This window comes from Daktulosphaira vitifoliae, unplaced genomic scaffold (assembly GCF_025091365.1).
Source record: "Daktulosphaira vitifoliae isolate Bord-2020 unplaced genomic scaffold, ASM2509136v1 Scaffold_4, whole genome shotgun sequence".
Taxonomy (NCBI): Eukaryota; Metazoa; Arthropoda; class Insecta; order Hemiptera; family Phylloxeridae; genus Daktulosphaira; species Daktulosphaira vitifoliae.
Window position 1 is genome coordinate 14,250,393 of NW_026099575.1, and position 16,896 is coordinate 14,267,288.

A 16,896-nucleotide genomic window follows, 5' to 3' on the forward strand; every position below is an offset into this window, starting at 1 on the left:
ATATAATTAAAATTCGACAAAAGACATATCAAATTATGGATTGAATCCAGAGCTGGGTTTTTAATGAAAAACAGCACCTTTTATATGACAGTAAAATTACAATTTCTAAAGACATTGTTGTTATCGCTTTTATAGAGTTTCAGTTTATTGTATTAATTTGACTATTACATCGAAAAATCAAAATCTCCGCGGAATTAAGGTTCATTAAAGGTACATAATTATCCTAAAAAGAAAATCGTTTCTAAAAATCTGTTTTATCTACTATAAAAAATTACTACTGAAGCTAACAGTTCTATAGGTTATTCATACTATGTATCGCTTTGGTTGTAGTATTGATATGGATAATATTTAATAAAATAATTTTGTTAAAATGATGTATTAGTTTTACAAATAATAGACTATAATGCATTAGTTCAACATAATTTTAAAAGATTTACATAAAAACATTTTATTATGATATTGATGTGTAGATATCATCTTATCCTAAATTAGCCGCATCCTCATTGTGATATTTTTTTTTATAATTTTATTATTAATAATGTAAATGTACTAAAATATATATACCTGTTAAATATATTTATTCAAATGTTGTAAACTGATATTAATCTAGGAATAAACACACCGTGTTTTAACTCAAAACAACAATTTTTATTGAAAATTTAATTGAATAAAACAGGATCAATAATTTTATTTAGTAATTATTTTTAAATTGATTTTGAAGTGCTCGCTAAAGATTGACAAACAATGAATACTTTAATAAAATTATTTTTACTTTTCTGCATATTTTATTACACCAAGTCTATTGTAATAGAATCGGTAATTATTATTTAGAAAATACTTACAATAATTAGCTATTTATTTTAAACAATTGAGACACTTATAAGAATAAGAATTCAATCTAAAAATTTTAACTAAAAAGATAATTGTTTTGAAAGTATTAAAAAAGATGAAGATTCTAAATTGATAAAAATAATAATACTTTTTTATTAAATAAGTTTTTTGTCTCCTGAAATAAATTGAAAATTTCATTATAATTTTATACTTATAAGCATCTCAATTATTAAACATTACTAAATAGGTATTTCAAAATCCAGAAGCACCTATGTTGAAATTTTAGGTTTTTTGACGATTAACTGAATAAAGATGTTTATTATTTAATAAATAATAATGTTAATTAATTTATAACTGTAAGAGAAGAAAGAATTTCTAAAATAATGCTATGTATATTAAAATAATACATGATTATACACATCAAAATTTAGTTTAATTTTGATTTTTTATTTGATCTCAAATAGCCATTTTTGTAAATCATAAATTTTACGTGAATTAGGTCAAAATAATATTTTTTTAAAGAAATATATAAAAATAAGACAAAAAAAACCTAAAACTTAAAAATATTGTATCGGACCTGATATAAGAGTGTCAATTAGCTCACTAAATAGGCATTTGTATAATAAAATTACTACTTATACTTAGATTATTTAAGTAATATCGGTTAGTCTACAGTACTAAAAAAATTTTAAAGTGTACTGAGTATAAATGCAATAACTTTTAGCTTCGATGCGAAGCTGAGAAGTTATTTTAAAAATAATATGTCAATAAAATTGTATTATTCCTCATCTTTGTATTAAATATTATTGTATTAAGAATTTTCTGAACTATCCAGGTTGTTAAGTTTATTAAAAATGTCGAATCACAGGATGGAGAATTCAAGTTTAATATAGGTGATTTAAAAATTCCATATTACTTTAATCCAGTTGATGACGAATGGAAAAGAGAAAAATGTAGTAGCTTGGGGTTTACATATAAAGAACCTGTAACGCACCAGCTCTTAACTATAAATGTGGTTCCTGTTGATATACTGAACAATAGACATTATTTATTCAGAACTTTGTCTAATATAATATGTGGAGATAGCAATTTACACAGTAAACTGAAAAAACAAGTTTCTCTCGTAAGTTTTACACATAATTTTTTATGAATATATTTGGTTTTCATGATGAAAAATTGTAATTTATATACAAAATAAAAATTAGAGCCTAATAGAAAATCCAATCATGGAAGAAATGTTTGGTACTAAAGAAAATTTCAGTGATTATTTAAGTAAATTCGTGCTAATTAAAGACTCAGGTATGATGATCTATTTAAAAAAATATGCTTTTTATTTTAACCGATTTATATATTTTTAAATACATATTTATTATGTTATTTTTCAGTCTTATATCCATTTCGTTTTCAAATAACATGAAATATAGTTTCTTTAATAATTTTTTTAATAATTCAGTGCCTGAGAAGTTTGATCCACTAAATAAAATCTCACTTTTTTTTGTAATTTAATGGGGAAATTTTTGGTGCATCTTTAATTGTATCTTCTGTTTTATTAAATGATACATATTTACCAGTGGTGGTTTGTGGTTGCTGGTGGTGGGGGTACAACTTTAAATATAATAGTCATCGGTATAAAAAATTGTCAAATTAAATATAATAAAATAAAACGCAATAAACATATTATTATTTAAAAATTCGCAGTAGAAAATAGAAATGAACATAGTAATAATAGAAATTATACAACTATAGCAACCGTTAACGACGAGCGAATACGTAGTTAATTCTTAAAATAAATTACCCAATATAGTAATATACTGATATTTTACCGTATGGACGCACTGCCGTCGTCTAAAACCCGTACATAACATCGCGGCTTAACCGTACCCGCACGCACACGATCGTGTGCCTTGCTCATAATATACGTATCGGAATATTGCTGGGACGACGCTGTCGGTCGTCCAAACACTGTTCGCTTGGGCATGCGCACTCGAATTTATTGAGGAAAACAACTTTAATGTTGGCACAGGACAAATGTATTACAACTATTTTACTATTTAAAAATGTAGGATGTATATTGTAATCTTATATGATGTACATAAGATTCCATTACGTAGTGTTAGATTAGTTTTCTCACCGATTATAAATTGGCCTGGAACTAAATGTGTTTCCGCAAGAAGACTAGCGTTTAAAAGAACTCCCTAAACTAAATTAATGAGTAAAATTAATTTTTTTTAATCATCAAAAGTTTTGTTAATTTTGATTTTACACACTAATGTGTATGAATTTTTGTTTTATCTTACAGATACGACTATGGATGAAGGTTAGTTATAGAAATAAAAAATACACTATTAAATCATTGAATCATTTTTTAACTCGAATGTTATTTTAGAAACTTATTTAAACTAGATTTTAGTGATCATAAAACTATCAACCAAATATAAGATGATAATTTTTTCATAATAAATTTACAATATATATACTTAAAACAATTTTCAAATATGATGTAATATTTTTAAAAAAATTATTTACTTCTATATTTTAAAATACTACATTCTTCTGTAATAGTATGCAAAATAATATTCTCAAGACAATTCATATTACCCAAAAAATATTTTTGAATATTCTTACGTTATATCACTACATGAATAACATATTAGATTTAACTAAAGTTTTATTATAAACTATCATAAAATGTAACTACTTCAGTAGTTACAAAATCATATATATAAAATTGATTACATGTATAGATTATAAAAATGTTCATACATTTTCATATATTTCACTCTTTGTAAAAACTATTTTAAGTTTCTAAAATAATTTTACAGACTTGATTTTTTTTTGATTGAGTATAGAATATTGAGTAATGAAATGTATTTATTTACGCATAAAATTTTCGTAATGTAATTTAAATAAATAATTTTGATTTAGTTAAAAGTCCAACGTAGCTTTAAAATAATACATTTTATATTTAATTTCAAACAAATGAGGTTTTAACATTATTTAATTAAAATAAACATTTAATCTATTAATTTTAATTATAATTTTTTATAAAAAAAATTTTTTACATGACTATCTCGTTTTTAACTCATTATAATTAATTTTTTTAATGTTGAATTGCAACATTTTTAAATTCAATCAATTTTGTCATTATTATTTTATAAAAATATCTGTTTAAACAGTTATTTATTTATTAATTTTTTTGTTAAAACTTACTCAATATTAACTGGAATCTTACGTTTACAAATAATAGGAATTATTTAAAAGTAAAATAATTAATTAAAGTAGTACAATAAACTATCATAAATGTAGCACTACTAATTTGACTTATTTATACTAAACGTTTACTTTAATTACCAATTAATTTTTTAGAATTCGCCAACGAGTAAAATTTGGTTACGCTCTTGAAAAATCCTTTTAAGACTAATTTAGTGTGATAAATATAACATTAAAACTTTTATTTGATTTCACTTAAAATATTTATCTTAACTATCAATTACATTTAAGGAGCGGTGAAACAATGTCCGATTTGTTATGAAGATTCTACATCAACTTTATGGGATTGTAAACACCGATTGTGTCACAATTGTTCTGAAATGATGTTACAGAGAAAACAAATGAAGTGTCCACTTTGTAGAGAAAACATTTCATACATTACAGACAAGGAAACGGGTATGCTATGAATTTATACTTTTTGTAGGAATTACTTATTTCAAGTACTCGAGTAATAAATTAAATTTGTTATACTATTTTCAATTGGACACACGACTGTTATATAGCTTATATAACAGTTATAAAATAGTACCATCATAAGTTCGATGTAAGTGGGGCTCGCTTTATGAGGCCCTGCGCATAATATNGATGTAATATTTTTAAAAAAATTATTTACTTCTATATTTTAAAATACTACATTCTTCTGTAATAGTATGCAAAATAATATTCTCAAGACAATTCATATTACCCAAAAAATATTTTTGAATATTCTTACGTTATATCACTACATGAATAACATATTAGATTTAACTAAAGTTTTATTATAAACTATCATAAAATGTAACTACTTCAGTAGTTACAAAATCATATATATAAAATTGATTACATGTATAGATTATAAAAATGTTCATACATTTTCATATATTTCACTCTTTGTAAAAACTATTTTAAGTTTCTAAAATAATTTTACAGACTTGATTTTTTTTTGATTGAGTATAGAATATTGAGTAATGAAATGTATTTATTTACGCATAAAATTTTCGTAATGTAATTTAAATAAATAATTTTGATTTAGTTAAAAGTCCAACGTAGCTTTAAAATAATACATTTTATATTTAATTTCAAACAAATGAGGTTTTAACATTATTTAATTAAAATAAACATTTAATCTATTAATTTTAATTATAATTTTTTATAAAAAAAATTTTTTACATGACTATCTCGTTTTTAACTCATTATAATTAATTTTTTTAATGTTGAATTGCAACATTTTTAAATTCAATCAATTTTGTCATTATTATTTTATAAAAATATCTGTTTAAACAGTTATTTATTTATTAATTTTTTTGTTAAAACTTACTCAATATTAACTGGAATCTTACGTTTACAAATTATAGGAATTATTTAAAAGTAAAATAATTAATTAAAGTAGTATAATAAACTATCATAAATGTAGCACTACTAATTTGACTTATTTATACTAAACGTTTACTTTAATTACCAATTAATTTTTTAGAATTCGCCAACGAGTAAAATTTGGTTACGCTCTTGAAAAATCCTTTTAAGACTAATTTAGTGTGATAAATATAACATTAAAACTTTTATTTGATTTCACTTAAAATATTTATCTTAACTATCAATTACATTTAAGGAGCGGTGAAACAATGTCCGATTTGTTATGAAGATTCTACATCAACTTTATGGGATTGTAAACACCGATTGTGTCACAATTGTTCTGAAATGATGTTACAGAGAAAACAAATGAAGTGTCCACTTTGTAGAGAAAACATTTCATACATTACAGACAAGGAAACGGGTATGCTATGAATTTATACTTTTTGTAGGAATTACTTATTTCAAGTACTCGAGTAATAAATTAAATTTGTTATACTATTTTCAATTGGACACACGACTGTTATATAGCTTATATAACAGTTATAAAATAGTACCATCATAAGTTCGATGTAAGTGGGGCTCGCTTTATGAGGCCCTGCGCATAATATTGACGTGTTAGCATTTTATTTATTAGGGGCGATATACATAAGAAAAATATTTAAACTCCTTTAAACAAAACAAAATTGTATCTTCACCATGTAATCACTTTTAATGGGAGATTTCAATCTCCTTTCCTATGGCACAATTATGATTTGTTGTGGGCGCCTCAAATCCTAGTCTTGGCATTGATTATAAAGACAATATTTATTTAATGATAAATATTAATATTGGTACGTCTATTATTACTAAGTATAAAAAGTTTATAATATCAATAAATATCTATAATCAGTAATAAATATCAAAAATTTACATTCTTAACTTTTTAAGAGAATTTCTAATTTACAGAATATTAAGGATTTTTTCAGTAATATCATTTGAGGGTGAGCATTAGGGTGTTCCTTATTTATAAAATTTAAAAATTACAAAATGCCACCCCCTAGAATTATTTGAATACATGAAAAAATAAATTATACAAAATTTGGTGACGATTGCTCAACTCTAAGACGTGCCTCATAGAGGGGCGTGAAACTCAAAGAAGAGTATAATAATATTATAACAAAAGACGAAGCACAAAAACAATACCTATTACAGATTGTTACAGAATGCCGGCGTTGTTTTCCTAATTGCAATAAAAGCACATTATGCCAAGAATTATAAAAAAGATAAATTATTTAAAATATATAATAAATTTTTTTAGTACGTTTTTTTTTTGTAAATAGTTACTGATTGTATATAAATTTGTAAGTTAACATTATTTTAGCTTCAATGTGAAGCTGAGACGGTATTAATTTTACTCTGATGTGTTTTTTTTTAAATTAAAATTAAAAAAATTGTAGGTTTTGAATAGTAAATAATAGAAAAAATGTCGAATTAAAAATGTATAGAAAATTAAATTTAAAACAACGTTTAAATGAATTTTTTTTTGTTTTTACAATGAACGATTTATAAATTAATAATTTTAACGGTAAAAATAGAACATATACGTTTTTTTATTTTTTTAGGGCTAAATAAGAACTTTTCGAAAATTTTTGTATACATACTTTTTATAAAAAAATTGTATACCTACAAAAAGTCCAAAATAAACTTTTTCGCAAAAACTAAAGTTTTTGAGATAGATAAAAAAAACTAAAAAATCACCCTTGGGAGTTATTTTTAATCCCCTTGGGACACGTATTAAAGTTGACCAATCGTCTCCAAATTTTGTACAATTTATTTTTTCATGTAATCGAATAATTCAGGGGGTAGCACTTACAAGAATTAAGAAAAAAAACTCTCATGTATCTAAGGGTTACCCTAGTGAGCATTACTCCCTTGAAAAATGCATAGTAATCAATTGTTTAGATGTTCACAAAAATTAAATTGATGTCTTAGAAAAAAAAAATTTATAATTTTCTTTTCTTACATAATTTCAATTTAAAAAAGTAGAGGTTTTTATTTAAGACAATTATAGTTTAGCATTTTTATCCCTGAACGGAAAAAAACATTATATTTCACTACATATTATTGTAGATGAAATGTTACAAAAATATTAAATCCAATTTCGTCTGTAAATTAAAGGCTTAAATATTATTTTAAAATATAAAAAATAAGACAACTACAACTTTTATACAAGAAAATGCGAAAAACGTCTCCTTGTAGATGACTGGCTTCAAACATGGCATATTACTATAATATTATACATTATTATATACTATTTTTAGTCAATCGTTTGTCCCAGGCTGAAACACCATTTGTTAGTAGTCTAGTCATAAAAACACGCAGAAATATTGGTAGTGCTCTCAATAAAAAAATACTCGGTATGAACTGATAACAGCAAAACCAGTATCGAATCTAGCTATTTCTCGACAACCGGCATATCAGACCGGCTAGAGCGCTAGAGATGCTTAAACGTCTCGAGCTTTTAACCGAAATAATAAAATATTAAGCCTACACTGGACAATGTTACAGAGAATGGCGTTTAATGCATTAGAGAGCTAAACAGGAAGGACATTGGAGTGTATACCATTTAATATCAGTCAACCTGTTCGTTGATGTAGCACAGATAATGCAGCCAAACATATCACACATTATCAAAAACAAAAAAATCCTAAGGGATGTTGGAATACGCAGATAAATTAACTAAAATAAATAAAAATATACAAATCTAATACAAACATTTGAAGGAGTACTATTTTGCACGTTACATTGAGTTTTTTAAACTTAGTATTTTATCTCTGTTTCAAAAGTTTTAAATTCTCAGTTGATTCTGAGAAAATTAGTGAAATGATGTAACTGAATTTTTAAAAATTATGATCATGATAGATTCAACTAAATACGATTATTTGGCGTATTTTTGAGTGAAATTTTTCGTATGTGATCAGAAAAATTATGTTGATAAAAAATAAATAAATAAAAACAAACAAATTTATTTTAGTGAAGTTAACTTCTCGGATTTCACAGTTCAGCTAAATAATAAATAAAATACTTGAAATTGTATAAAAATTAGAATAAGTATTCTTTAAAAAATTATAATTTTTTGTTAATTACGGGTTTAATAAATATGATGAAACAAAATTATGTCGTTTTATATTGTATAATTACGTTTGTAAAATACTATCGGTGTACAATTTAATCAACGTCAATTTTTTCAGGGAATGTAAAAAATTTATGTGGACCGATAGAATTAATAGGTGCAGCTTATTATTTGGATGTGTGTATTTATGCATATTATATAGATGGTGGTTGGATGTTATTTAGTAAAGGATGGCCAAAATATGACGAACTTGATATGCAAGACGAAAAGTGTATTTATTTATATATGTCAACCGATTACATAGGCATTATTACTGATGTAACAAATCCATAAATTGTTATTCGCTAATAACATAAAATCACTTGTAGTAATATATGATAATATAATATAAGTGTTTATATAAGATAATAATTTTTTTCTTAAAATACATAAAATTACACGTTTCGAAAACTTAAATTTAAACAAAAAAATAATTGAAGATAAAAAAAGTATTTTAAATAATGTAGTCTAAATACCATTTTATTCATAATCAATACTGCTCAGAACTTAATGCATCTATAAAGTTTATTTTAGTCACTTAAAGTATATCAATGATAAATAAATATTCATGTTAATTTTTATAAACACAATTTAGTGTATAATAATTAGAAATTTAGTTTTGGGGGATGTAGAGGAGTTTACTTTCCCTAAAACATAAAATATTCCTAGGACGCTGTATACACTTATGTTACTTACTTTTCACTTTTTTGGATGTCTCAGAAGAGGTTTAAACAAATTTTATAAATGCATTAAGTCCCAAGCCTTAATAATTTTAACAAAAAATTCATAACACTTGTGTAAAATTTTACAATACTTGTATACAAACTTGAGTAAAATTTTTAGAGAATGGAATAAAATATTTTTGTATGATTTATAGTCTGTATGTAATGATAAAAATTCTAGATAAAAATAATGTTAAACATTAAATTGTAAATAAAATTTCCTATAATTTATAATATATGAACAGTTTTATATTAATATATTCAAGAACTGAATTATCTGCAGCTCAACCAGTAAATTTTTGTCGAAGATCTCCAATAGTTCTAACACTTAATAATACAAACATGTCCAAATAGCAAATATCTACAAGAAATTATTTGCACCAGCAATCAATCTAATACGAGTTAAATGTGAAAGCAAAAGTGGCTCTTAGTTATTGAAGAAGTTTTAGTGAAAAAATTATTCAAAACTATTTTTAAATTCTTAATAAAAATAATTATTTTGTGAAACATATTATTTTTAATTTTTTTATTTTATCAATTTATAAATGAAACGAAAATAAAATTATATTAGTAACACGAATCGTTCTCCGCAGGGGGATCCGAAAGGATCAAGGGAATAACAGCCCTGCGGACCCTAGATAATTCAGTGGGGATGACGACACGTACCACTGCTCTTAGCCGTTCATGACTTGATTAGTTGGGACCGGTAGGCCTGGGCATACCTGCTTGCTAACAGTGAATAGCTCCCCCTAACCCAGCCACACCAAGTGAAAGGGTTGCTAACTTATCACAGGGTAGTTAGCCGAAAGGTAAAGTGACCATTGGGATCCTCTATGGCACTTGGCGCACCATAAAGTATACAGCCTTATCACAGTATCAAGCTCTGCTGTGATGGACCTTTATTTCTTGAATACTTGTGGGAACTATATGGACAAAAACATAGAAAAACCATAAAATAACGAACTTGGGATGAACAGGGATCCTACGGACAACCTCTCGGAACAAGAGCGTAAACTGGCGACTCCTTGCAGAAGAATCGCGAACTTGAAGGTCTCAATGCGAACAACGGGACACTTGATGAACCGTCTACTAGCAAAGAGTCAGCAAATTACGCTAGGGGTATCGGAATCACCATTGTGCAAGAAGTGTGGAGTAGAAGACGAAGACTCATTTCACATTATGTGTGAATGTGTGGCCTTGTCCACACTAAGATCAAAATACATGAGTAAACTTTTTCCTGAAAAAGAAGATATTAAAAATCTAAGACCCAGAGAGATACTGAATTTCGCTGGAAAGACAAGACTCTTTGGTCATCCATAAGGGTGAATTGATGGTCTTATACAATGATAAGTATATTGCAATAAAACTTTGGTGATAACACTTAGGTGGGTAAACCGAATCAAGATAATTGAGGTGCGCACATTGGACTAACAGGTCTGAGTGCATGGACATTATGTCCACCTCTATAATAACTAAAACTAAACACGAATCGTATTACACGATGAAAAGATACATTAGTGCCATTGAAATTTTATTTTATGTCAAAGAACATAACCTTAATAGTATTTTAAAAGTTATAAGTTAATATAATGTTTATTTGACGTTAAAATGTAAGTTTAACATTTTATTGATATTAATATTTCTAAAATGGCAGAACATCCACAATGTAAATTAAGAGGAGTCCTTCACTAAAAATATCAATGACCTTTAACGATCGTTTAAGTAAATTAAAATCCTCAGTATGAATACCAGTGTTTAATGTAGAGTAGAAATTTTATTTTAGTTATTTATTATTTTGTACATATTATTAAAAATAGTATAAAGAAAAAGCCACGGATTTAAAAAGATACTATCTGTGATTTTTCTCGTTTTGCTTGTTCCACTTGTTGGGCAACTGCTCGAATAATCGATGGATGAATTCCGAGCCCAAAAGGTTGAAATCCGTTTTCATCAGCTATGTATTTAACTTCAACAATAGTGCCTAAACATAAAAAAAACATGAATATATTAAATAATAATTTTTCAAATTAAATTAGCTTCGATGCGAAGCTAATAATAATTTACCATAATTTTACCATGATGTGTTTATTTATTTATTTTTTTTTTGTGTCTGTCTCTACTTTTTTCAGCTCTCACTGGACCGATTTCTTTTAATAATACGTCAAAAGATCACAAATTGTATCTAGTTTAAGACATTACCCTTAAAAATTTAAACATTTTCCCTCGTTCCCCGCAAATGGGGGAGATATCCAAAAAAATTACAAATTTAAAAATCGATGAATTTTGTCTTTTTTTTCTTAAAACTTCCATAACTTTTTCAAAAATCAACAAATCAACATAATTTTTTTTTATACTAAAACCTTAGATATTTACCTTTCATTTGATATCATTTTTTTGAAAATTTAACACTTAGCCTGCTCATGGGGGGGGATTTAAAATTGCAACTTTTTTACAAAAACTAACTTTTTCAACTTAATTTTTGAAAATGTTCCGGAAAGACTGCGTCCTTTAAACATATATCAAATTAAAGCTTATTTTATGTACTATAAAATGAAAAAAAAAAATTTGGTCCCGACGACCTATCTTCTATGCGCAAATGGCTACCGTATTCAAAAATATGCTATTTTTCTATTAAAATTCTAGGTTTTGTATTTTATTTTATTTTAAAATATCTTATTAGGAGAATATATTGACTTTCATGAATATTGTATAATTTAATTGACATAGAATAAATTTCATAAAACATAAGAAATTAAACATAATAAATTTTTTTTACTTTTTTAAAGTCGAAAAAGTAATTTTTAAATTTGAGTTAGCTTAAATAGCCAATTTTTTAGCTTCGATGCGAATTTTTTATATGTAAATACTAATTTTTAATAATATTAAAACTTAGAAGTGAAAGAAAAATGTCTAATTGCAGATTTGAAAACATCGCGAAAAGTTGATTTAGAATGGTATATTTTTGTTACTGATGAAAGTTTCTTGTAGTTCAGTGCATTTATTTATAGTAACAAACAGTTTTTATTGAAATTTACTGTATCACAAGCCCTTTAAATTTTTATACACGTAAAAATAAAGCAAAATACAACTTCTTTATTATTTTTATAATTTCTCCGTTTAAATTATTGAATATCAATTTCATACTAATTTAATAATTATAATTAGTATTTATTCATATATTATATTTTAAAATCAAAGAACTACTAACTAGGATATAATCAAAGAAATAAGAGTTGATGTTGCTTTTGGAATAATCCATTAATTTCTCTAAATGAAACACTATCTACAGATTTGCATCGAAGCGTTTCTTATGATAGTGATTTTAATCATCATTGAAAAATAAAAACAGTAATAAAATTGTATTACTATTTTAATTTTCAATTATTTAGATTTAGTTAAAAATTAAAAATGGAAAAATTATTTTGACTTGATTAAATTACTATTATATTTTTTCTTAAATTTTACGTAATTAAAATTTTAAAAAAAGTGTAAAGTTTCTGATTTAGTTAATTAGTTTAACCCTAAAAAGTAAAAATTATAGTTGAGTGTTGATAAAATTAAGGGTTTATTTTTTAATATTTATCTTATTGCATGCTATATTTTAAAATCAACTAGCCTAATGAAATTTTTCTAGTGTATAGTAAGTAATAAGTAACCAAGAATTAAAAATTTTGTTCTACACACGTTTGATTTGAATTGCATAACTAAAATGATGTAACAACCATCTTACCTCCGGGAGATAATGAAGAATACGACCCTTTGACTGATATTACTGGCTGAAATCCTGGAATTGTTGGATATTTAAGAGTTCCAGATTCTTGTCTTTGATTACCATCAGCTGACTGATAGCTTTAAAAATTGCAATGATTATTATTTTGGATTTTTATATAAATTATTATTGGTTTAGATTAAAAATTCACCTGCAATAGAAAATAAGCTTACTTATGGACAACTTCGTTAAAAATTATGTTTTTAGTATCATAGGTCAATATTAAATTTATTCTTATTCTAAAGATGTTTTGTAAACTAAAAATCTTATACTGTAATTGTTATGTATACTTTTAGAGATAAATGTAGAAGTAATAACAATTTTTTATTATGAAAGATAGTTATATATACTAATCATATAAGTAAGCTTATGGCGGCTAATCAACGCACGAATATTAATATTAAAATGTATACAATTACCCAAATGAATATGATCCTTCTGGAGTTATATCAAAAGTTTGATGTATTATTGGTACAAAAGGACGAGAGTTTGGATTTGGTAAAGGTGCGAATGGCGGAGGAAAATTTGGATTATAAGGATTGAAAATAGGTAAAGGAGTCGAAGAAGGTATGGGCAAAGGAATTAATATAGGTTTTGTTTGAGTTAAACATCCAATAGCCGACATTAATACAATGCATAAAAGTTGCACCTATTGTTAGTTAAAAATAGTAATTATTTTATTGAATTAAAAACCATTAATTAGAATACAACAAAAACGCATTAAAATATTGAAAAAATGTGTTATTAACTTACATTTGAAGGATATAATGCCATGTTTTTGTATGAAGAAGTTCGTAATATTTTTGAAATAAAACAACGTTACAATATATAAGTTCGAAATAGCACTGACGTTATGAAACAAAATCAATGACTTATAAGCATTTTGGATTTCTAAGTCCCTAGTTATATTTAATGATGTTATCCATTCCTTAAGTGTCGCGTAATAGTTAACGTAATTATAATTATAGCTCAGTTATAGTGTCGTATTATTACTTATTACTTATCCTTTTTTATTAACGATTATCTTAAATGACGATCGTTATTACAAATCCTACAAGTACATCATTACTAACAAGCAAGTCAACATCAGATTACTAATTTTTTTATATAAGATTTAATACAGAAATGAGTATTGGTTTTACAATGGCGAGAATATTACTCGTACATTATTTTATACATTAAGACATGAAGTATTTTGTAAAACTTATTACAAAAATTGCACAAAGAATTACTTTGATTTTCATTTCGTTATAAAGGATTTTTAATGATAGCAATTTGTTATTAAAAGTTACATTTTATCAAAATGACAAGATGATATCTTGTCCTATCTAAAAATATAAGAAAACTGTTTTTTAACACGCTTATATTAGTTTCACCTGTATGTATGTATGTATGTATGTAACTCTCCAAACGCCACGCGTTATCGCATATTCCGTCGTCTAGACTAGACTGTCATAACGCATTCACCCCACCCTACGCCTCGCTCATTACACGCCGGCAATACTATTCCTGTATAAATTTATTTTTGGTTATCGTACCCGTACACGCGTGCTTGTCATCAATATTATATATATATATATATATATAAACAAATTTTTATTTTGACTGACCATTATCATCCGCGTGCATACGGCTTACGTATATATTTCTACCGCCGTTTATACCTCAGGTATAACGTTAGTCCGACCTGCCCGCTCACAAAACACGACTGTANATTGTTACAAACAATGAGAACAATAGATACCCGTTTCCTGACTTACTGAACACCCTGTATTCCTACCGCCACCGCTAATATTAATACAGAGTGTTCAGTAAATCAGGAAACGGGTATCTATTGTTCTCATTGTTACAAACAATGAGAACAATAGAAACCCGTTTCCTGACTTACTGAACAGCTGTATATATATACATATATATATTAATATTTATACGTATATACGTATATGTTAATATTCATTTATATATTCCACAGCCGACGCCTCTGCCGCCGTATATGCCTCGTGTATAATGTTCCCCCCGCCCACAAAATACGGCTATACCTCATGCATGATACGTTTACGTACTTAAGTCCCTTTACATGTATATATATATATTCTAATTACTATTAAAACTTATACAGGGTGTTCAGTAAGTCAGGAAACGGGTTTCTATTGTTCTTATTGTTACAAACAATGAGTACAATAGAAACCCGTTTCCTGACTTACTGAACACCCTGTATATTAATACGCTTTATTCTCATTAAGAGATATGTGGTGTATTCATTCCGATTACGGGGGATGATTCCCATATCATTTTTCGTCACTAGCCGTTTCTCAGACTCTCTCCCCGGAATCGAACCTGTATTCCCGTTACCCGTTACAACCATGATATTGATAGTAACTATTATCATAACATAAACCTAAAAAGTAAAAAATAAATATAGTTTAAAAAAACTAAAAAACACGCTTTTAAAGCACATTGAACTAAAAAGTTCAAAATAATTTTTAAAATAAGCGTAAAACAATAATGAACGAAAAGTACTAGTATTATTGTGATAAAAGCGTGGGTGCTTCGTGCCATATTTTTCGTATATTGAGCGCCCGACGCTTTTATCACAATAATTCTAGTACTTTTCATTCAATATTGTTTTAAGCTTATTTTAAAAATTATTTTGAACTTTTTAGTTCAATGTGCTTTAAAAGCGTGTTTTTTAGTTTTTTTTAACTATATTTATTTATTATAAATTTTTATCCGGCTTATAGTATAATAATAAAAAAATCATTATTGAAGTTTAAAAATTAATTTTAATCAAGAAGAGCTTGAATTAAATTTAGTTGTTTTGTTTTTACGTTATGATAGTTAAAATTATGAATTATCAATAATTTATTATTTTTAATTAAAAAAATTTATTTATAGAAACACTCTTTTAATGGAAAGGTGTGCAAAAAAAAGACAACCGGTTATCAATATATTAAATATATTTCTATGACCATGGTTGGGCCCGCACCACAGGCTAGCCTAGGGAGGGGCCTATACATCCTAAATACGGCCCTGGTTATACGTTTCAAATAATTAAAATGTTATGGGTTTATTTACAATAAACCCTAGTACGTAATTTGTGTAATACTAATAATAATAAAATGTAATATGCGACAAACTAATTTCAAATGTTTTTTCCAGAAATATGTTTGACAAAGGATTAATAAACGATCGATTGATAACCTGTCAAAAGTTAACAATTTGTCAACTCATAATAGATAGAATATAAATAAAAAAATCATAAGTCAACGATTGCTTCATTGATAATTTTGTCTAATAATTTTCAAAAAATAAATTTGTCTTATCTCTATCCTACCTCCGTAAAGTTTTATAAACTTGAGTTTTTTTAATGAAAACAATATTTATTTATCATAAAAATGATTTTTCTAAATTTGACTGATTGATAACAACATTTGATCGAGTATTTTAAAAAAATATATAGAATTTTTTACCAGAATTATTGGAGTAAAAGGGTTTATAAATGCATTTAAATAAATATTAACAAACCATTTGACCTGTAATCAATATGTTGAAGTAATAATAACTACCTAAAATTCCTACTTAAAAATTGTGACAGATCAGTGATAATCTTAGTAAGTTCAATCTTTTATTTTTCATTTAGTTAAAGATTATATTTCTTATCTTTAAAGATTATATAACTTAATGAGCCATTATAACATTAAACTATTATCAATAGATACTCAGAAATACTTTTAGAATATTTAAGAGAGAAAGTACTTTAATTAGTTGTTGAACTGTCATACACCAAATAGTTTATTCAATTTTAAAATAATTTCTAAGCT

General features: G+C 25.8%; 2 protein-coding genes across 10 annotated transcripts; one reads left to right on the forward strand and one right to left on the reverse strand.

Moving 5' to 3' along the window:
- Window positions 1–690: 690 nt before the first annotated feature.
- LOC126904540 (uncharacterized) lies at window positions 691–16,399 on the forward strand. 8 transcript variants are annotated; one of them, XM_050683645.1, is made up of 6 exons: window positions 691–816; window positions 1,667–1,954; window positions 2,037–2,130; window positions 3,131–3,148; window positions 4,333–4,497; window positions 16,235–16,399. In XM_050683645.1, the coding sequence occupies exons 1-6, from the start codon at window positions 745–747 to the stop codon at window positions 16,255–16,257; spliced, it is 660 nt and encodes a 219-aa protein (XP_050539602.1). In that variant the 5' UTR covers window positions 691–744; the 3' UTR covers window positions 16,258–16,399. The 8 variants fall into 8 exon arrangements, with proteins under 8 accessions (XP_050539602.1, XP_050539603.1, XP_050539600.1 ...); XM_050683646.1 differs by lacking the exon at window positions 4,333–4,497 and adding an exon at window positions 5,690–5,854; XM_050683643.1 differs by lacking the exons at window positions 4,333–4,497; window positions 16,235–16,399 and adding exons at window positions 5,690–5,854; window positions 9,590–9,764.
- LOC126904551 (endocuticle structural glycoprotein SgAbd-9-like) lies at window positions 9,931–14,782 on the reverse strand. Of its 2 annotated transcripts, XM_050683667.1 has the most exons (5): window positions 14,452–14,782; window positions 13,829–13,920; window positions 13,495–13,724; window positions 13,037–13,155; window positions 9,931–11,287 (listed from the first exon to the last, which is right to left on the reverse strand). In XM_050683667.1, the coding sequence occupies exons 2-5, from the start codon at window positions 13,847–13,849 to the stop codon at window positions 11,145–11,147; spliced, it is 513 nt and encodes a 170-aa protein (XP_050539624.1). In that variant the 5' UTR covers window positions 13,850–13,920; window positions 14,452–14,782; the 3' UTR covers window positions 9,931–11,144. The 2 variants fall into 2 exon arrangements, with proteins under 2 accessions (XP_050539624.1, XP_050539623.1); XM_050683666.1 differs by lacking the exon at window positions 14,452–14,782 and having other exon boundaries at window positions 13,829–14,226.
- Window positions 16,400–16,896: the final 497 nt, after the last annotated feature.

Coding starts and splice junctions, on each gene's coding strand:
- LOC126904540 (XM_050683639.1), top strand. CDS start 745: ATGAATACTTTAATAAAATTATTTTTACTTTTCTGCATATTTTATTAC. Junction 817..1,666: donor AGTCTATTGTAATAGAATCG/GTAATTATTATT, acceptor TGAACTATCCAG/GTTGTTAAGTTTATTAAAAA. Junction 4,498..8,663: donor CATTACAGACAAGGAAACGG/GTATGCTATGAA, acceptor CAATTTTTTCAG/GGAATGTAAAAAATTTATGT.
- LOC126904551 (XM_050683667.1), bottom strand. CDS start 13,849: ATGGCATTATATCCTTCAAAT. Junction 13,156..13,494: donor GAAGGATCATATTCATTTGG/GTAATTGTATAC, acceptor CAATTTTTAAAG/CTATCAGTCAGCTGATGGTA. Junction 11,288..13,036: donor TTCTTCATTATCTCCCGGAG/GTAAGATGGTTG, acceptor TTTTATGTTTAG/GCACTATTGTTGAAGTTAAA.